The following is a 20,886-nucleotide window of genomic DNA, read 5'->3' on the forward strand; positions in this document are numbered from 1 at the left end:
CACCTCTATTCAGCCCTTTCTTGAAAAAGATCAACGAGCGGACAGGTGTTTCGCACGAGCCGCGATCATGAAACTGCTGATTCACAACTTAGTAGAGTATACCGTGAGGCAATCCACATCAATCACTAGGGGATTTGGTCTAGGGGAATGACGTTTGTTTTGCATTGTCTCATCGACATGAAAGCCTACAAAAGGTCGGGGGTTCAATTCCCTCAATCTCCATTTTTTGCTGGTCGTGGTTGCAGCACATATCCTCAGCGGGTAGTAATTTATGCAAGGAGATGATGCATAGAGGCACTTTGTTTATACTCAATCTGTTCAATCCAGCCTTTAGTGCTGGAGGGAGTTCTGGCGATGACGCCGCATTGGTAGCTCTGAAGGGAAGTCCAATGCTCCGTCTACTGACATGGGAGGATCCATCCGCGCACCTGCGGCCTTTATTAATGGCGTTTACGGCATTACACCATCTGTTGACCGTGTCCCCAAGCGAGGAATGAAGAGTGTAGAAAGCGGCCAGTTGAACATCAGAGTTTCCTATGGCCCCCATTTGCCATAGCATCTCTGATCTCAAACTCATGATCACTTGAGACGTATGTGATGGTAGTAAGCTGATGTGCTTAATGCAAAATGGCATCGCGGAGGAAATTGAGAAGCGGTTGGATAGGAAGGGGTGATAGCTGTAGAAACACTCGGGATTAAGACCGTGACAAGATTAAACAGAAAATTGGGGATAACAAGTAGCCCATTTAGTCTTCTCACGACCCCTGACCCTTTGTCAGAGGGCGTTATAGACCCAGATACACAAGCATGTACCAATTATAGTAGCGCACTACGTTTTTTGGCCTGACGGTGTAAATCTGACACCTTTCTAGGCCACATGAGTGCGCTGATAGGTTGATGAACGGAAGATTAGCTGTGTAATACCACGATCCCCTCCAAATTTCGATACTGAGCGGAGCCTAAGCGGGCTGGCCAACCGGGGAAAGATCCCATTGGCATGGCCCAACATCTTGGAGAAACCGATCACCAAAAATAGAGTGGGCGGTTTCGACCTTTCAAATACCGTCAGAGCCGGGCATTTGGTACCCAAGCTGAAATTCAGATGCGCGTCTCAGGGTACGATTGCCGTGGAAAAGAAGGTTAATGGAGAACTGCCTCGGCGTCGACATTGTTTAGAGAGCAGGTTGAATAGCGGACACCTCGACAACAAGTATTAAGGGGAAAATGACATAATCTTCGCCGTGCTTCGGCGTGGATCTAGGCATTTTCATTGTCATTGTTGTTTAGCCTCTGTGTTGAAAAACAGCGAGAGCAAAGGAGCTCTGGACTAACATTTCCTTTGTGTCAAGTAATTTCCTTGTCTCAAATTTAGAAAGTTTGTTTGTCTTTCAAAACAAGTCATTTGTTCAAGCATCGCTGTTTACAACTAGTCCCTAGCGTCTAAACAAAGAGCCGATGGTTGCGAACAAAGGGGCAAATCTGATCGTGGAACACTGAATCATTGCATTGACATCACATCATGAACAGATTTTAAGTGCCGTTTGAAAAACAGACCCAGAGTCGGATTGACAGGTATAAATAAATTAAAAGACTTGTGAAGAAATCATCAGTACCATATTCTCCTATCAATCCATTTCTCTTCAACCCACACCACTACATCAAATACCTGACCACGACCAGCAACTTCAAAATGTCGAACGAATCACTTCAAACCTGCCTTTACTGTGGCAAAGCCGAAGAGACCCTGGCATATGGCCAACGCTGCAGCGAATGTTTTCGTCGAGTCATGGACGCGGACATGAGCACTGTGCAATCAGCCACGAAATATGACCCCCTGGGGCGTTGTGCAACCTGCAATAGGGAGTACTTCAACCGTCAACTCCAGTTTGATGCCAAATACCGGAAGATATGCGTGCCATGCAAGCTACTCGAGGCCTACCAAAAGTGAGATCCTCGACCCGAGCTTGATGAAACCTCCCATGCCTAACACGGCTAGGACAAATCCCAGGAATGATTATCACAAAAGCATGTCGAAATTTTTGTGACCAAGCGTCGCAAGGAGCTTGGATCATGGTTAAGGACTGGTCTGAAAATAGCACTGCCCCAATTACAAGATATTATGGAGGAAATTATAGCACTTGATACACCGAATCGAATATTTCCCCAACGATCAAGAGCATCGGGTAGCTTGAGCCCCTGATGCAATTTTAGTCCCTTAATCATCCGACTTGGGAACTCTTCCAAGTCAAGTCGTTTGAGTTTGTATTCCCTGCCTGTGCCACTTTATGCAAGAGCATGACATGAACACAGTCACCGTAGCCTTGGACTCCTCCCCATAGATGAGCCCTCAGCCATCCCCGTCCAAGACAGAAGCTCAGCAAGGCTTTGCCAAGCCACTGGGGATACCGCGTACTTGAAGACAAGACCGGAGGATTGACGTAGGCGTAGGAGTGGCGTAGGCGTCCAAGGTAGATAGGACAGATCGAAGGTTTCGGGTGTCGCACAAATGAAGGAAAGAGTATGGAAGTCTCGGAGGATTGGTCTCGGCCTGGGTCACATTAGAGTGTTGCTTCGGGTTGCAAGGCTACATCTCTGCTTACATGGACCGACTCCACGAATGACAGCCGTGTCGGCAGCGCCTTTACAAGCCCAGCCACGTCGTATTTCTCATGTTAGGGGAGTTGAACTGAGACCCTATTCCGATGAGGAAGCCCGAGCAATCGTTCGAAGAATCTTGGTATGCAATCGGGGATATTTCCACGTCGACCCGTCGGAACCCTGGCGACCCAAATTGTCGCCAGACGAAGGTAGCAAAAGAGGGCGATCGGAGAGGATCCTGCAGCCGGGCGTTGATGGGTCCCCTAAAGTCGTAAATGTAGCAGTTTATGGGGATAAACGAGGGATAGGCCTTCGATGACAGGATTACGTCGCATTGATGACTTCCGGTACTGAGTCTGACCCACTGTTAGTCAAGGAGTTCGTCATGTTGGGAGAGTTGGGTGTTCTGGGGGGAGTACTCAAACATACGTTGATGGGAAGTCATCGCCTTGCGAGAACGGCGTTGAGTGCGGCATGTTCAAGCAATTCTGAAGGTCGACGGGGAGGCCGGTCTGGGTTGGAGCCAGGAGGTCAAACGGAAGGGTATTTATGCTGAGCCGAAGAATCTAGCCCTTGGCCGGCAGGTAGAGCCCGTCGTTTTCATTGCTTTTTCGAGTCCTTCGGGAGGCTGTCGGAGAAGTGGTCGCATGTACGGTTTGACAATAGACATCAAGTCCAAGGCTGGCCACAGGGCCAAGAAGGCGCGTCGACATGGTCATCAGAATGATGGCGTCCAGGCGAGTTCGAGTGGCGGCTGAGAGTATGCGTTGTTGACTTGCGGGATGGAATTGGGAGGAGTCGGTGAAGAAGGACCAGAGGGAAGAGGAAACAAGAGTAGAGCAAGGACCAGGGATGATGGGAAGACCAATCTTGAGGATGAAGGACAAAATGGCTGCAGCACTCGTGAGAGCCTGACGCTGAGAATACAGCTGATAGGTAGGGAGAGAGTGTGATACGCACCGGCTGGTGGCTCAGGGGTGTGTCCGGAGTGTTATGGAAGGGTCCTTCAGAGCGTGTGATAGACTCGGTCACTTGGGTTGGGTCAATCAGCCCAGCTGAGACCTTCTTCGTCTTGGCACGCCCACCATCTCATCATACCTGTGATTCTTGACGGGAAGGCAAAGCCCCTCCTGTCCTGATGGGGGCAAAGCTTGACGCCTCGCGCCAGATCCACTAGGCTTCGTCACTATCGCCGGTCCACGCCCCCGTCAAGAGTCAAAGTGAGGCGACCGAGGAAAGAGGAAACTGTTGGATTAAGCAGCCGGATGCAGTATCCGAATGTATGAGGCCCCATTGAGCTGCGCTTGAGGGACGAGCCAATGTGTGGGGGTTGTTGAGTCTAGATGGTTTTGGCAAGGTCTGACCGCGACACATTCCAGAGCCCGCGCACGAAACGCGCACACTTTTTGGCCATCAAGGCCATCGTTCTATTTACGGCTACGTAAGCTGCCGTCGCCCGATCTTTCTGGGCCCGCAACTGAGAAGCTCTTGGCCACCACGCGCTTGCGATCTGTCAGGATGCTACTGGACCGATGCGGAGGGACAGATCCGGCTTCTCAGCAGGATTCCGAGGCAGCCTTCTGCCCTCTTCCCTTCTCTACTCCAATAACCTTGTCCAGCTGCGGTGGCTTGACTCCTTCACGTACACTAAATGGAGCCGTAACGATTCCGGGCTCACCGCTCGGGTACCTCCCCGGATGGCCCGGTATACATCCTCCTGCCTCCAAAGAAGAAAAGAAAGATGACCACAGGCGCAGGTTATCTGTAGCCACACGCACGAGTGACAATGAATTGTATACTAGCAGGTGAACCAGCACAGCTGGCGCCCTGTCCCGTCCCGCGCGTCCTATCTGGGGGCGTGTGGTGGAGAACAGGCGTTTCTCAGGGGAGATTCAGGGCTGACGAGAGCCGTAGACTGTCTTGCACTGACTCAAGACGCCCAATGTTCCAGCACACCCGCCAAGAGATACCCAAGGTCACCTGCCGGTCACCGTGACCTAGAGATTTGCAGTTTGCTGCGCGTGGACAGCGCATGGACAGCGCGTGGACAGCGCGATCTAGGACGTATGCGGCGTGGCCATGCAGGAGACGACGGAAACGGCCATCCGAACAGCTTTGCGCAAGCCACGTCCGCGTCTCGTTCCCATAGAATGTCAGATTTTGTATGCAATTGCACCTGGCGGTGCTTCCTCCGCCAAACAAGAGCAAGTAAAGCGGAACGAGGCCGACCCCGTCAATGCATATCCTTCCCTGCCGCACGCAAACTGAAAGTACCAAATCCTGGAAATATTTTCTAGGATCTGTACGGGCCGTTAGTCGGGGTACACACTGAGGTAACAAGGCTCTGAGAAGTTTGCTCGGCAAGTAGTTCATTTCCGGGGCACCAACCAGTAGACCCGAGTCATGGTTCGTTCCCAAGGGGGTCATGATCGCAACCCACCCACTCCTATAAACGTACGATGAGATATCCAGTGCTATTGTCTACTAAATCAAACCATAGTTATCAAAATAGAAGCCGCGGCTAAGGAAGATCGTTTGGTGTTTCATCTGGGCAAAAAGCCGTTGCGATGATGCTGTCCATGAGCCCGAGAGAGCCCGCTCCGTTCGCGAAGTCGTCGCTCAAGCGCCTCACTTCTAGCCCATGTGGATCCCTCAATCGCCCACCGCCATTATTAGACTTTCCCTCCAGCCTCAATGGAGGGAGTGTGCCTGCATTGCGCAACCATGACCCAGTTCCGCTCTGCCTTCATTGGAAGCGAGCAAACATCTCGCTCCACCACCATTCGGCCAAGATGCGCTAAGGTAGTGGGCAATGTCGTACAGTCTGCCACACTCACAATCGAAGGCGGCTAGACTCTAGAGGGTGCTCTTCGCGTCATGCCCAAGGCGCACGCGTTTTAGATTCTTACGCGGAAGCCGGGGGACTCGCCCCCTGAAAATAGCCAGCCTCCGCGGGAACATGGTAAGCCCCAGGCAAGTTGGGGAAGGACTCAAAGCCGGAACCCTCGATTCCATCTACCTACTCCCTTTCCCATCGTCCCCCTTCAGTGTTGACTGCCAGGGCTAGCCGAGCGTTCAGGGGGGGCGAGTTCCGGGCGCTAGCCAGAGGCCCCAGGCCCCAGCGGGTGCGACAAACTGGACCATACCGAGTCGGAGAGGGGGATTTCCAGGAGGATTTGGTGAATAATTAACTGAATCTTACGCTTTAAGGCGATGTGATGGTCATTGAAAGCTTTCGAATCCTATACACAGAATAAGGGGATGAGACAGTGTGGACGGACGACACAAGCGACCAAGCGCTATGAATTGGGAAGGTCTCAAGAACGGATGGCACCCCTCACTGTCACAACTTAAATCAGCCGCTAATTTAGATACGTCAAGATCACCTCGGGACTCAGAATCGTCGCAAACTGCCAGACGGTAGCCACGCGTGCTCAAGTAGCCGCAGTTTAGTGCAATCTGTCAGAGAAGCATGCGGAGATCTCGCTACCAGAACAAGGCGGTCTAGATTGGGCAGCCACACATTCCCCGGTACACCCTCTCTTACCTGCTGGAGGAGGCTGAGGTGTTTGGGGGATGTGCAACGCAGTAATGTCTTGGCCTACGGCTCCGGGCCGCTGGCCGGTGAGCCACCGCGGAGTACATCCGGCAGTGACATCGCCCACAGTGGACCCTGACGCTCGACTACTGCGAGAGCGTATTGCTTTTTATTTCATTGAACGAACTACTAGGGCTTGTAAGCAGAGTTTTTCCGTTGAGACAGCCTCGTTCCGTCTCAACCTCCGGTCGTCAGCAAGGCCCATTATGCGGCCATCAGGAGGGTATCGCAACTGCCACGCTGTCATGGATTCGGAAGCATCCCCGGGTCCACTGCCTAGCTCAATGATGGGAATGCGGTGTGATCCTCTTTCGCTCTTGTTGTCTCGAGACAACAACTGACGAAGGCACAAGATACACATTTGTGCCCCGGAGCAGTCCGCGCAATCTCCCCGGAGGCAGCGACACGAGAAAATGCAGGGTTTTTGATTAGATGCGTTAGTAAAACACAGCCATTGAGTCACTTTTCATGCTGATCATGAGACACAGAGCCGCATATGGTTCGCGAACTGGCAAAATACTTGGACCGTGACTAGTTGCCTCGTGAAGCTGGGGCCATCCGAACAACCAACACTACACACCAAGATAGCCATGGAAAGCGATAGAATCCCCAGGAAATTCTCTGCCAGATTAGGGAAATTGGATCCTAAATTTACTCTAGGGTGCCCCTTTATCCGAAGAATACGTCCATGATCCCCTGAACTGCAGTCGTTGTAGATGGTTGCATAGGCCCATACCTCAAGCGAGAGACAAGAATACTGTCCGGAATGAGAAACACGTCGCCGCTATTCGGTTGACTTGCAAAATTTCCGTCAGTCAATACTTTCTTGGCTGGCTACATCCGGAGTCTGCCCAACGTTTCGTCATCTAATCTCCCCAATAATTAATTTCACGACTATCCATGCTTCTTCAATCCAACGAGATAGTGCGCTGCGAGCGGTGCGACACTATGTAAATGCGACATTTGACTAAGCTACTCCTTTGAATCCAAATTCAGGATTTCATTCATCATCTCTGCCCATTTCCAGGGGCTTCCCTCGTCAGGATGGCTTTCCGTCACCGCGTTGTAGTACTCCCACCCCATCACACCTCCAATTCTGGGATATCTTGTCAGTAGCTCTTGTATGCACGCCCTGAGCTCGTCGTCTTTGACCCACCCTGCGCCATTGGCAGGGTTTGTCACCAGGCCTACGACGATCTTTTCCTGTGGCCACCCTCGCGCAATGATGGAGTCGTAGCCATGTGGCTTGCTCATATCGCCCCAGCCACAGTAGAACTGGGTATTATACCATGCTATTCGTGATCCCAGGCCCTTTTCCAGCTCTTCGATGTTGAAACCACCCAGGTTTTGTCGATTTAGCAAGGCCGGCGCGACGGGTGCAAGCGTGACGAGGAAGGACTGTCCAAAGTCGGTCTTCAGATGATCGATAAGGCGAACCACTCCTCCAAGGGACATGGCTTCCTCGATATCCAAGTCCAGTCCATCAAGTCCCGCCCAGGCGATCATCTTTCGAAGCGGTTGGTAGTATTTATGAAAGCCCTCGAGCGTGCCGTCAAGCCTGGAATACGAGCCTTGCGCAGCCCCGCCGAGCATGCCGAGGACTTTGATTCCCGCGGCCTGGAGCTGTCGGACCTCTGCCCACAAGGTGTCGAACCTTTCGGAGTCATAGAGATGGTCGTTCAGGTTGATTTTGTCGGGCGCATTGAGGTGGATCGCGGCGACGATAACGTGGGTAACACCAGCCGAGGGCCTGAGAGCGGGGAGGATGGAGACGTATTCGCCCTTGGAGTACTGGGTCTGGTGGTAGTAAATAACCCGAGGGCGATGGGGCTTGCTGGTGACGGGTTCTGGCATAGCGAGACGCATTTTGGCAGTTTCTTCTGGGTAAGTCAAAGAGCAAAGGTTGGGATTTGAAGGGGCTGGTAGCGACAATGTTGCACCAAGGTGAGACAGGTCATCTGAGATAGACACTCGCGCTTAAGTCCCGTTTCAGCCAATAGGACTGATGAGCTGTACTGACATCTTGCGTGCTCATCACTACTCATTATAAGAACAAAACAAGAAAAATACAAAAAGATCATTGAATCACGGGTTAAATTTTCACTCGATATGAAGCCAGAAAGCTTTTCGCCCAGCACCTTGTCATGAATACCCGTTAGCGGTAAGGTGGGAGAGCGACTCAGGATAGATGCTACCCTACACTACCTGTCCAAACCACCAAAAAGTAATGATGAGACTGGGATTCGAACCCAGGAGGATTGCTCCACCAGGAAATTGAGGTGTTAAGGTTGACCTTAACCTGGCGCCATAACCAACTCGGCCATCTCACCAGGGATCTCGAAGACCCGCTTGTGGATTGGTGTTTGGGCGGCTTCATCCTCGTTCTTATGGGGTTGGGGCCACACGGGTTTAGCCCTAGAAAATATCGCTCAATTCCGTACATTCTTTTTACCCGGAACAGTGTAGTGAACTGTAGACAATGGAAATGAGCTAGGGATTCTTCGGAAATGCCACGATTCCAATAAGTTATGATGCTCATTAGCCAATACGACCAAGTTGTACAGTGAATGATGTGAGATGCTGATATTATGAGCACCATCACGTGATGCCCTCACAGCAACATTCCTTGTGATTGACCGACTCACAAAACTACAACCAAGGCACAGTATCACAACTAGGAAAGCGAGAGAAATCCTGAAATATCGTTTTGAATTATGAGATGCAACTCCATTTAACTCTTTGGGTACCTCATACCTCGGCAATTAAGCTTGTTGCGGATCCATAGAATGCCCTCCAGGAACATATTTAAAGTTATATAGAAGCTTAGATGTTGCCAACACATAAGCAGCTGATGGGCTGCAGCCCTTTTCAAGGGTGCTTTGAAGAACAAGTCCCTACGGAATCTTGCGTGTTAAGCCGAACGGCACCGGAGCTGAGAAAGTAGAACGGGTCGGCTGAGTTACACCGGCTCCGGCCAATGAATGACGCGTCAACGGTCAGTGCCCACCTCGCCTTAGTCGTATCTGCAAAATAACGACCGGTTGCTACGCTCAAGTGAAGTACAGCAATGTGAATTCTAGAAGATTATTAAGATAAATACCCTGCTTTGGTAGGTCAATTGACTTTTTGTTCTAGATCAAACCCATTGTGCACATTTACGACCCTCAGCAAACCAAAATGTTCTCGATATCGCGAATTTGTGCTTCTAAAGCGCTGATTACTGCGAACACTGTCCCTCATGTCGCAGTAGTGGTCTGCGGAACAGCTGGTATAGGAAAAGCAACCTTATCTTTTCTTATCTGGAAGAACACGCCTATCAAGATGTACGTGATCGGTCGTGATGCGGCGAAGATGAAGCATTTCCTTCACCAGCTACGGCAATCAAATGATCAGGCGGAAATAATTAGGATTGAGGGGCAAGTGTCTTCGCTGGCGGATACAAAGAGCCCCGCGAGTTGTTTCATTTAAAGGGGCGTCGTGTTGATGTAGAGATATCGGTGTCCGTGTGACTTGAAAGGACTATCCTTAAGAATAAGGTGAATATTTTGATCTCTCCGTCAACCCGATAAAAAATTAATGTCATAGTCAACAAGTAACGTACTTGATATGCGAGTGAGACAGACAAGCGAGTGAGACAAAAATCCCTCAACCTACATCCTCTCCATTTAATCAATCGATTCTCAACCACCCAGCATATTACAGTCTAATTATGAGGCTAGAATGCTCCTTACCCTTTAGGCCCTTTAAAATAACCTAAATCTATATATCCGATGTGCTGCAGAGATCTATATAGTTAATTATTATACTCTAGGTTGCTGGTAAAAGGGTATTTAGTCTTAATATAATACTATTCCAAATTTATATAAGCTATTTAATCTAGAAAAAGAGATTTTTATTTATTTTATTTTTAATTTAAATTTATAAGAATTCCCCCTCTAGCTATATAGTATAAAAAATATAGCTAATTAATTACTTATTAATTATAATATACTACTAGTTAGTATATATTAAGCTTATAATTTTATTAAGTAGTATCTAAATCTAAAGATATATTTTAGCAGCAGGAAGGGACGGAAAACAACACCCAACTCATTAACTTACCCTAGGGGAAATGCATAGAGAGTTGTCGCATAGGCGTCTTGGCCAGTCAGCCCGAAGCTGCACCAGATTACGCGTATGAGGTCGGATCAATCTGAGGCTTATGTCTCCTGATAGGGAAGCATCTCATGAGATAGAATATCGGGTCGGTCGCAGGAAAGTTTGCTGGCAAGGCATCAATAGGGCCTGCGGCAGCCCGATATCTGAGGGAGGTTGAAGACGGAGGTTGGACAGGGAGCGTAGTAACGGCAAGAAGGCTCAAATAAATCTCTTAAAAATAAAGGCAATCAATTAATAGACTCCCTAGCAGCCTCGAGCCCTTCCGGCCTCTCTGACTTCTAGGAAGAATCTCTGATGAAAGGAAAAAAAAATGATCATTTCCCCCAGTGACGGCACTGACCTCCCCTTTTAACCCCATCCGGGTCACCCTAGAGACATCCCCGCTAGCGACCAGCTAGCCCAAGTGTCCCTAACCGCCTGTCACAATACCTTAAAAGGCAAATTAGAAGATATTAAAGCAGCTCTCCAGAATTAATTTTAGAGGCTCTACAGTCTCTTATAAAGGGGATAAAGGCAGTTATATATCGGGTTGCCTTATTAACTACTAAAAATAAAAACCTTTAAGAGGCAAATAAGATACTAAGCCAGCGCCGGAGGGTAAAAAGAACCAGACTGCAGAAAAGAGGGGTTATAATAGTAGAAGAGGGAAGATAAGTAATTAATCAAATAGATGTAGATATGCAGGTAGTGGCCGAATCGTCGAGGAGTAGTGGTCGAGGAAGATTAGTCGGACTGAGAGTTCGGCGCTGTAGTGTCTGCGGCAAGCCCGGCCATAATGCAAGGACCTGTCAGGTAGTAATTGAGATATCTGGAGAAGAGTATAGTGAGTAGTTTTAATTGATTAAATAGTTTGTAGTATTTTTATTGCGATTTCTAGTAGGAAGGTTGGGATTTTTGTCTTACTTGCTTGTCTGTCTCACTCGCATATCAAGTACGTTACGTAAAATTGGGGCTATTCTATAAATTCTTACCTTCCGAGGCTGAAACGTATAGTAATGCCAATCTAGAGATGAATGTCCCTTGAATGTTTTATCTTTTTGTTCGCGTATGTTCTAGTACCACGAGATTCTCCCAATTTGACACCTATCTGTCCCATGTTTGTGCTGCATTAATTCCCAATGTCCTCTCCTGGTTAAGCCCAAAACTTGTTGCGGACCGACCCTTTGGGACCAAGCTAGTCTCCAAATCATCAAATACGGGGCTATTGCTGCCCAGAATAATCTTATAGAAATTCCCATTCCAAGGCTCCCAGTCAACAATATCCCTAAGGCGAGATAGTTAGTTACTGGGCGTGTGAGTTGGACGGAATACTCACTGGCCGTCGCACCCATCGGCATTCTTTATCTCATCATCATATTCTGTAAAGTTTGTCTTGGAAATCTCATCCTCGCCGAACAAGACGAACTCAACGCTGAACGGGCGGTCTCCAAGACTATGTTCAAGTCGCCTTGGCTCCCGCAATTTCTTGATACAGTTGACAATGGTCTCTCTGACCTTCCTGGCCTGATCCCTATTCTGGGTCCAAAGCCCATTGGTAAGCATGATAACCGTCATGGGATTGGGCATACTCTTAAAGTCCTTCATCCTCTTGTCTACCGAATTGCGGTATTCGTCAAAACATTCCCCAAGTTGTTTTGACACGTCGACAGCGATAGAAGGTTTATTGTTGTCTGGATGCTCCTTTTTCATGCACTTCTGAAACGATTTGGCATCCGTTCCCCTTGGAACGGACCTCCGTCCATTCAAGAAGCGCAATGTTAGTCCTCCTGAGTTGAATTCAAGCAGTTTGACTGCAACACACTTGACGAGGACGGTGGCACCTTCCCAGTGGTCTTTCATAGTGGCGCTATCATCGACCAATAGCTTCTAAGCAAGCTTGCTGTCAGTATCACTAGCCTTGTGAAAACAAGGGTGGTCGGAACACAAATGAACTCGTAAACGGAAGGAATCGTGACGACTTACGAAGTCTCGGTTTTTGAGGTATTTATTTAGGAGCGAGTCAGTTCCAGGTTCTCTGCCAAAAAGACTGAATGTCCTTTTGAGCTTCGCGAAACCAGCGGGGTGGTTTTTCATGATGGAGTCGATCGATGTGTCCATCATGTGATTTCTGTCGATGGAAGAAAGTTCCAAGGTATCAGCTCTCTCGATTCCAGGCACTGGTATGATGTCATCTTTGGGTTTCGTTGTGTCCACTTGGTCCGGTGCCTTTTCTGGGTGGTCTGTAGTCACATGGTGTTCTCGAGATATCTCTGCGGGTAGTTTCTGAGTGTCATGTGCCATGGAAACACGGTAAGTCACTTCAATTTGCTGCAAAAGGCCATTATCGACATGATTCCGATCCTTGGATGCGGCCGATCTTGAGGAATGATTCGGCCAAGTTGTTCGCGAAGCTTAGTCGCCGAGATTCTAACCCCGCCAGTTTCAACCAACATGTGGCTGTCAACCAATTCGAGCACCTGTTCGGTGATGGTATCGACTTTTCGCGCCGCCGTTTTCACGAAGCCATGCCACTGCGTGACTACAGCCAACAACTTGTTTGAGTCGTGAAACTGATCGCCTTTCTCCAAAATCTTTTCTCCGGGGCGCCGTTTCGTGAACTCCTCTATTAGTTCGTCGACAGCTGTTGTCCGCAGGGCTTCGAATCTTCTAAAACACTCACTGCCGAGAACTATCCAGGTCGCCGCGATAGAGAAGACACATCCGAGCGACCAAATATCCACGCTCTGGGGAACTGCCGTCTGATCTCGATTCAAATGGGTTTCAGGCGCCCCTAGGAGACGTTAGCCCGCCAGTTGCGGTGTGTGAAGAATCAATAGTTTTGTACCGCACGTCCTCGTCCCTTGTTGCCAGGATATCGTAGCTTGATCAACAGCTGTTGGGGACTCACCACTCCCACTTTGTTGAAACTTGGCAAAACCGAGATCTCCAAGCTTCCATTTGCCGTCAGCTCTGAGAATGTTATCAGGCTTGATGTCGAAGTGCCACCTTCATATACCTCGATTAGTCCCTTTACTTATACCACTTTAGAGCGTTGGCAAGGATACTAACCCATCCCATTGAGAGTTGTCATGTGCATGAAAGTTGTGAAGTTTTTCCAGGCCTTTGGCAACTTCAAAAAGACCAGACCAAAATCCCAGGACGTCCTGCTGGAAGACCGGCGACCTCATTGTATCCATCCAGTTGGCCAGGTCTCCGTCGCACCATTCAAGGACAATATTGCATGATTTGCTGCGGCTAGCCATCATGTCCTGTTGCTCCTGTGTGTACTTGCAGAAATACTTGACTATTCCGTCAGTGTTATCCTCGAAGATCTCAAAGCTCTCAGCTTCACGTTTGAAATCGTTTTCGTGAAGCTCCTTGATAGCGAATTTATAGTACTGTCCCTTCAGTTCTCCTTTAGTATCGCTATGGATGCACACTTACTAAATGTTAACTACATTTATTTTCTACCTGTACAGCCACATAACTGACCTTGCGACGTATGTAGTGGGAATGGAAACTCTGAGCCGGGGAATGAAGTATCCACCTCTAAGTCACTTGGCGTTTCAATGTGTTATCCGGAATAGTGCCAGGGTCCTTTAATACAGTTTGCAGCAAGATATTCGAGGCAACTTGGATTAATTACATGTACCACCTATCAATACGAAGTCTTTACCAACGGCATTTTCGGAATATACCCTAGCACTGAGATCGCGGGAACTATCTGATAGATGCCAAAGTGGCCATATGCTTTGGAAAAAAGAAAACAGCACAGCCTCGTAAGTCAGACTGGATTAAACCATAGCAGCCGGTGCGAAGGGATCTTCTGAGAATGTTACATAATATGCATGTCTTGATTATAAAATTATCAGCGCCTCCTGTTTGAGTGTCCATTCTACTTTTGGTCTCATCAGTTAGTGACCGAATGCGACAGAGGGCGATGGTTAATTGAGTTAGATCTAACCTCATCTCAAGTTTATTAAAGCCTATATCTTCATGAACATGACCAAACGCTGAGAAATTCAAAATATCCAACAAACGTATACCACTATTAAGTAAGGCCATCGACAAATTCCAAGCACTAGCAATTGGGATGCTCATCTTTTATATGCTTATTCAGCCATTGTCGTGTATGAGCTCGACGGGGACAATGTGGACATGGGAACTTGGCCTCAATACTCGGCGGTGCATGACGTTGTGGGAAATCTTGGCGCGCTTGTCCATGCTGAGACTGCTGTGGTGACAAAGTCGGCGAAGGCAGGATTGGGGCCATCCCGGATGCCTTGAGCTGCTGCCCGTTGAGAGGTTGGTTGTGAAAAGACCGTGGATGTTGACCTGGTCCCGCTTGCATGTTTGGGAATGGCAACTGAGGAGTTGGCCTCGATCCAACGTCAGGACGCAACAGGGGTGCCGCATAGTTCATAACGGGCGTGAAACCTGGTAAAGGCGGCTGGGAAAAGGACACCGGCATAGAATGATCAGGTGGTCCGGGATTTAGGGGAGGTAGGCGGTTTGTGGTTGGGCTCATCAAGCTTGCGTTGAGCTCCTTCGGGGAAGGGAGGAAAAAGCCTGGTCTTCGAGCAGGCAAGAAACCAGGCGGCGGATGTGGGCCCAGTTGGATGTTCTGGTGTACTGTTGCCGCCGTATGTATTGAAATGCTTTTCTTTCGATGGACGGAGGTCTGGTGTCTGGGAATAGGTGCAGCAGTGGTCGCATCACCTTTCCTACCCCCCGCAGTATTGGCGAAAAACTCGTCGTAAGTCTTTGGAGGCTGCACGGTGACCTGCGTTACAACCACCTGTTCTTGAGCTGCTCGGGGCGGTGCTTTCAATAGAGTTCTTTGGATTGGTTGTTGGTTAACTGGTTCTTTTCTCGTCTCCGGGGCGCCTGGTGGTGAGGTGGCAGCAGCTGAGTAGACTCTGTCCCCTGGTCTTGAGCTCTGGAAGTTGTCCTCCGAAGACAGCCCTCCCATTTTCAGCGTTTCTCTCGCCGCTTGTATCAAGTGGGTATGGTTGGTCAGTGCAGGCTGGCCCTTCTCTTGGTTACCTTTGACTGGAACTGGAGGAGCCGAGGGGACTGTAGCCATCTCGGGCACTGCTGAGATTGGAGGTGGAGGAGCTTCTGCCGGAGGCGCAGAACTTGATCGGCTCGAAGATCCGCTGCTTATGGACACAACGCTCGGAGCCTGATACCCCTGGAACTTCGGTTGATCCAGCTTGGGCTCGTAGCCAAAGTCATCTTCATTCGTGAACGATCTGAACAATCCACCAATCGACGTGCCTTCGGAAACCTCACGAGCCTCTGGAAGAGACTCGACGTTTTTGTAAGAGAGCGGGACGTCATTTGGCAGTGGATCCGATCGGTCATCGGTCAACTCGGGTGCCCAGTCGCTTCTTGGAGGGGATTCCGGCGGGCTCATCTCCATGAGAGGAGGAAGCGGAGAGGAGCTGAGATCTTCATGCTCCCCTTGATCGTCTTCTCTGGAGTCATTTTGATCCATGTCGGGCGGAACACAGCCCGATTTCCCGTCCTGTTCTTGCGTGGGCTGGTTCGCCTCGTTGGTGATATCCTCGCAGTTCCCCATATTCACGGCGCTCGTGTCTCTCGGACGATCCTCAAGATCCATGGGCTCCGGAATTTCAGCTCTTGCCTCGTCGGTCTTGTTGTTGGAACGAGTCTCCAAATACTTCAGAACTGATTTCGAATTCGGTACGAGCTTGAGCTCAGGGCCATGGACATCCATGGCTCTAAGATCTTTCGCTGGGAGCCAAGCGATGGAGTTTTTATTCGAAAAGTCTGCGACGTCGAAGAAAACGGCTGGAAACTGCCGTTCAGTGACGGACTTCCCGCCGTCTTCATAGCCTTTCTGCCATTTCAGAGCGCCGGTATCCGGGTCGACAACGAAACACTGCGGTACATCATCCATGAAGTCCATGTCCTTGTCCTGGATGGTCCCCGGTAGACCGGTATAAACCGCTCCCTCAACGGCCACACTTGGAAGAACGAGAACGGCGTACCACTGGTTGTAGTATCCGAGATAGATCTCGCCGGGTATTGGATCAACAACGCCCACAAACTCTCCTCGAGTTCTTCGGCTTGTGGAATTCGCGTTTGACGATTCTTCATTCCTCGAGGATCTCGTGGGCCGGAATGCGTCTGAGTCGTCTGAGTGCTGGGACAATTCTCGCTGGAACACCCTGGCCTTCTTCGGATTTTGGTGGCCATGTTTGAACGCCTCGCGGGTGACCTCGTTGTTCCGATTTGCGCGAGATGTGTTGCAGTCTCGAACGCGAATACCGAGGCGGTCAATAGCCTGCTGCTCGCTCCGTCCCATTCGACCGTGGGCTTCGCTGTCGAGGTGTACGCCAGCACCCCTGGTAGGTCTGTTTGTGGTGAAGACCATGTCGTGCTCCTCGCACACAAGAATATACCACTCGCCATTGTTATTCACGATGATGTGCTTCGTGGCGGCTTTGCCATTTTGGAATACATCATCAAAATCAATGACTCTCTCCGAGTCCGAAGGTCGTGTTCGGCCTGTCCTCGCACGCTTCGATGGCTCATGAGAGTCTGCCACTGCGGATCGTCTTCTTTTGGCCTGGACTTGTTAGCAAAATACTTAGTTCCGTGTGGGTCTGGTCGGACATGTAGAACTTACGGGACTGGCAGGCGTGGGTCGGGGTTGCACTTCATCAAGCTCTTGGGGATCTGTTTCTTGCATGTTGACATCAGGTTCTTGTTCGCTGGTGTCAGGAACTTGAACATCTGGGTGTGTGGGGGTGTGATCAATTGCCAACTGCGTACTCTCGTCTCGCTGTGTGGTCTCCTGCGGCTGGGGAGGTTCTTGAGGTTCAGTAGCCTCATCTAGCTGCACGCTCTCTTCCGGGAGCGCATTCTCTTGCAGCTGGGTGCTCTCCTCTTCTGTGGACTCTCCTGCGACAGGGAGGTTTTTGGGGGGAGGTTTCGATTCCTTTGACACATTCTGTTTGTATTCCTCGAATAGCTCTTCCAAGGCGCCCAGCTCCATTACATTGAACATGTGTGTATAGAAGGTTTTGATGTGTGCGTACAATGCCAGAACGTAATTACTTTCGGCGTCGTCGATAGTAGCATCATGCTTGAGTTGCAGGTCCCTCAATTGGGCACCGAAGTTTATTGTGTTCTTTGTAGCCGCAGAGTAGTCTTGGGGGCTCGGGTTTGGCGGTATGCGCGCGAACTCATTTCGAATCATGTCCTCCAGGGCTGTCGTTTGCGCTCGGTACGTCACAAGGGGCGACTTGATGGTCTCGCGATCGCGCATCCATTGCACCATACGCTCCTCCATGGCGTCAATGAAGCGGAGAGCGGGAGCGCCAGGGTCTTCCATGCTTTTTTTTTTTTTTTCAGATACACCAGGGTGGAATTGGGATTCCCAGGTTTGTTGTTGTGGGCGACTTGCAGGTAAAGGACCAAGTTCGGGCGGCGGGCGGACGTGGCGCGGACGCGGGGTTTCACGCCATTCAGGTGACCAGAGGATCAAGAGAGAAGAGACGGGAGACAGGAGACAACAAGAATCCGGGGGGCAGCAACTATTGGGGGAACTGGAAGACAGTTTTTCAGTTGTTGGTTGTGTCCCGACAGCGTGGTTGACCCAATTTGCCCCTCCCATCCATCAAGTAAACAGCCTGGTTTATTGGCTTGTCTCGACATGGATGCTTAGGCTAGACGCCAACTCGCTTCCCATTTATGTCACATGCCCAATCAGGGGCGCTAATACTCCCAATCACACCGTGATATCATGCCACAATACGTACTGATTACAGCCAAGGCGACCAGTGAATGGTGGCTGTGGCTGTGAGCTCCTCACCGTTCAGTCAGGGATCTTCGCCTCTCTCTCATCTCATCGCAACGCAGCGAACGGCGTGGGGTTGTTGACTTGTGGGGCTAGGATCTCGCCCTCTAAATAAGACCCCGACAGATCGATCGTTGGATTAGACACTACCTAGGTAGGTATGCTTGATTATCGCCCGTGCGTACTATATAGAAAAAACCAATGCTCGTGCCAATTCACCTTCATTGGCGGAAGAAAATCTTCGTGTCATACGTTTCTCCCTGTCATTTCATGACTTTTCATAACAGTGCATGCCGTCGCTTAAGGGCTGTTGACGGTGATGGCAGTGATGACTGCCCCGTTGACAGGAATGACTTTAGGTAGCATCGGCTAAAATGTGTAAAAACAACAGGATAACAAACTGAGGAACACTCCCGCGTCCAAAGAACTTTCCAAATCATCTTCAGCGGGACGTCGATTGGCGCCTTGCCAAAGACTGCTATACTTGCTCCTGCATCCCGCCACAGTCATGGTCAACATAAAGCACACCCTGCACTTTGACACCAGGCCCAAGTCGATAACATCAATTCCTTCACCAGCATGTCGCTCTCACCATGTCGCCCTCGTGGCATGAACCCTGTCATCTCCACTCAACCAAGTTCGCTTTCGGTTAGCTGACGGGGCAAAGAGAGGCATTAGCCCCGGCTCCTCGCTTCCGCGCAAGCCGGTGGACTGAAGAAAGCCTAGCCCCGCGGAACTTGAAGACTGGTGCCGATAACCTTCGGTTGTTTTTGGAAGAGAAATGTCACCATCGCAGAGCTAAGAATTTAACGAGACATCGCGTCTACGGCTCGTGCAATTACCTGCCCCGCTGCAGTAGCGCAATAGCCCCTTGACCGTTCGGATAAGATCTGTCGTCGGAGGATCGGAAGCTACTACGTAGCAGTACTCAGAGGCCGTTTAGACGCTAGTCGTAATCTAATGAGCGCGTTCGGTCTGGAGTAGGTACACACTGTGACACCGTAGGACTTCTTCTGTGCTCATTCTGCCCAATACGTAGCTATTAGACCTCCCTAAGTTACCGGCCTTGTTAATTGCCAAGTTAGGAGACGCAGGAGATTCATACCGATCACATTCCATCACATGCCACACGTCCCCATCGTGTGCCACTTCTACAGCCGATGCTGCGCGATTTTTGGGACTTAGTGCAAACCAAGAGCAGGGACTCAGACGGCCAAGTCCGTATTCTTGCAAGGTATTACCAAACTGTCGGGCTCTTGGCTCTTGCCCCTTTGCTGCAGCAACCGTTCTCGTATCCATTTGTCCGATGGCGTCACTTGACAAGTCGTGACCTGGAGAGATCTACAGACCTCGACTAGCTCCACGTGGAACATCTTGTATATGCCCAGAGGATGACCTTAAGATTGGTGCTGACAGAGTCACAGGGAATTGATCTCCATTTTCGGTGGCTGATGGACGCATTCTTAAGTATTTATAGTCTCGCCTCTAGAGCCTATTTTATCGAGACCTCGAATTATTTGCACAAATTTGACTGCAGAAGGAGTGGTGCTGTTTACAAAAAGTGTGTGATGTGCTCTGAATGTCATCTTGACATCAGTGCGACGGGCGATCGCTACAACCTCCTCTGCCCCTACTACGCATTGGAGTTTCACCTGGTGAATCCTCCCCTAGCACTGGAGCTAGGACCGCCGTGCGTGCAATTTCCAAAGGCCTGGGTCCTAGGAACAATTTAGAGCCCAACTATTCTCATGGATCAGATGCAACAATCACGGCATGCAGGTAGAATATTGACTAGCTCCGAATTGAGTATTCTAGCCATACGGACCCACCGCAAGACCCGTTCAGTTCTTTATAAAGTCCATGTCAACACATTCCTTATAGCTAGCGGTATTCAGCGTCCGACATAGGCGGATTATGGTGGCTAAACTTGATCAACTTTGACCTCGAGCGCGGGACGCAGCATACCTTGAACCCGCAAACGAACCTTTGCAGGCTCCTCACATCCTTGGTCAGTTGCCCTTACTAAGTTTAATCGTAAGAAGGGGGCTCAGCTGACCCCCAAGCGCCTGCAGGCCATTTAATATACACGAGGCAAGTTGTTGGCTATTTTGCTGTGCAAGGGTGGAGAAGCAAGGGATGAGCCCGGTCAACGCCTGGCAGTAAGATAAATAGGTCGAGCAGTTGCAACTCAGCGCTCGCACCTGTGTAAAGAATTGCATCGAACAACCCGATCGGTTTTATCTCAATTGATATCTCAGATCTAGAGTCAAGATTTCAAGGCGACGGAAGCCATTTTTCTGAGACGATGGAAGAACTAACCACTTATGATGGAAAATGGTTCAATGAAAACTATTTTGGAAAATTGGAAACATGATCTTATCCTGATTCCAATAGGGTACTTTGTATTTGATATGATAGATGTCTTTGTAGGCCCCCTTCAATGGCTTGATGAGACTAAAAAGACCGTTGCACATGTCCCTTAATGCGAAAGCTCCATCGTCTCCCTGAAATTTAAAGCATGCTGTATGTGGTCTGCAAACACGCCCCGTGGCGTTCTGGACAGTTCTTCACGGAGTTCTTTGGCGTTGAGGTGTTAATTCACAGAACGAGAGGTACTAGATTGTGGAGACCTCATTCAATGTGCCGTTGTCAATTCCATGCAGTGGCCGTACCCATTCTACTGTACCAGGGCTTCAGCGTCAGCTTACAGGAGTCTAGTGAC

At 49.7% G+C, this 20,886-nt stretch overlaps 4 protein-coding genes and 2 non-coding genes across 6 annotated transcripts; 1 reads left to right on the top strand and 5 right to left on the bottom strand.

The window, feature by feature from the left end:
- The first annotated feature begins 128 nt into the window (after positions 1-128).
- On the top strand, positions 129-222 carry BGZ61DRAFT_t192. The gene has a single exon. It is a non-coding gene; the product is annotated as a tRNA-Ala (tRNA).
- On the bottom strand, positions 129-817 carry BGZ61DRAFT_461400 (uncharacterized protein). The gene has a single exon (XM_046247159.1). The coding sequence runs from the start codon at positions 632-634 to the stop codon at positions 170-172; it is 465 nt and encodes a 154-aa protein (XP_046097926.1). The 5' UTR covers positions 635-817; the 3' UTR covers positions 129-169.
- Positions 818-7,168: 6,351 nt separating this feature from the next.
- On the bottom strand, positions 7,169-8,062 carry BGZ61DRAFT_483910 (family 18 glycoside hydrolase; the record flags this gene model as incomplete). The annotated part of the gene is made up of 1 exon (XM_046249535.1): positions 7,169-8,062. One exon carries the CDS (start codon positions 8,060-8,062, stop codon positions 7,169-7,171), a length of 894 nt encoding a protein of 297 aa, XP_046097927.1.
- Positions 8,063-8,424: 362 nt separating this feature from the next.
- BGZ61DRAFT_t194 lies at positions 8,425-8,526 on the bottom strand. Its single transcript has one exon. It is a non-coding gene; the product is annotated as a tRNA-Leu (tRNA).
- A 2,888-nt stretch (positions 8,527-11,414) lies between these two features.
- On the bottom strand, positions 11,415-12,502 carry BGZ61DRAFT_558686 (uncharacterized protein). The gene is made up of 3 exons (XM_046255728.1): positions 12,317-12,502; positions 11,670-12,220; positions 11,415-11,618 (listed from the first exon to the last, which is right to left on the bottom strand). The coding sequence occupies exons 1-3, from the start codon at positions 12,452-12,454 to the stop codon at positions 11,438-11,440; spliced, it is 870 nt and encodes a 289-aa protein (XP_046097928.1). The 5' UTR covers positions 12,455-12,502; the 3' UTR covers positions 11,415-11,437.
- A 1,912-nt stretch (positions 12,503-14,414) lies between these two features.
- On the bottom strand, positions 14,415-17,699 carry BGZ61DRAFT_483912 (uncharacterized protein; the record flags this gene model as incomplete). The annotated part of the gene is made up of 2 exons (XM_046249536.1): positions 14,415-16,931; positions 16,992-17,699. The coding sequence occupies 2 exons, from the start codon at positions 17,697-17,699 to the stop codon at positions 14,415-14,417; spliced, it is 3,225 nt and encodes a 1,074-aa protein (XP_046097929.1).
- Between the last annotated feature and the right edge of the window lie 3,187 nt (positions 17,700-20,886).

This window comes from Ilyonectria robusta (genome assembly GCF_021365365.1).
Source record: "Ilyonectria robusta strain PMI_751 chromosome Unknown BGZ61scaffold_27, whole genome shotgun sequence".
Lineage (NCBI taxonomy): Eukaryota > Fungi > Ascomycota > Sordariomycetes > Hypocreales > Nectriaceae > Ilyonectria > Ilyonectria robusta.

What these genes read in the sequence shown, in the direction of transcription:
- BGZ61DRAFT_558686 (XM_046255728.1), bottom strand. Translation starts at nt 12,454, where the DNA reads ATGATGGACACATCGATCGACTCCATCATGAAAAACCACCCCGCTGGT. An exon ending in ACCTCAAAAACCGAGACTTC is followed by an intron (nt 12,221 to 12,316) that starts GTAAGTCGTCAC and finishes AAGCTTGCTTAG; the next exon opens with AAGCTATTGGTCGATGATAG. An exon ending in GCCGATGGGTGCGACGGCCA is followed by an intron (nt 11,619 to 11,669) that starts GTGAGTATTCCG and finishes ATCTCGCCTTAG; the next exon opens with GGATATTGTTGACTGGGAGC.
- BGZ61DRAFT_461400 (XM_046247159.1), bottom strand. Translation starts at nt 634, where the DNA reads ATGCCATTTTGCATTAAGCACATCAGCTTACTACCATCACATACGTCT.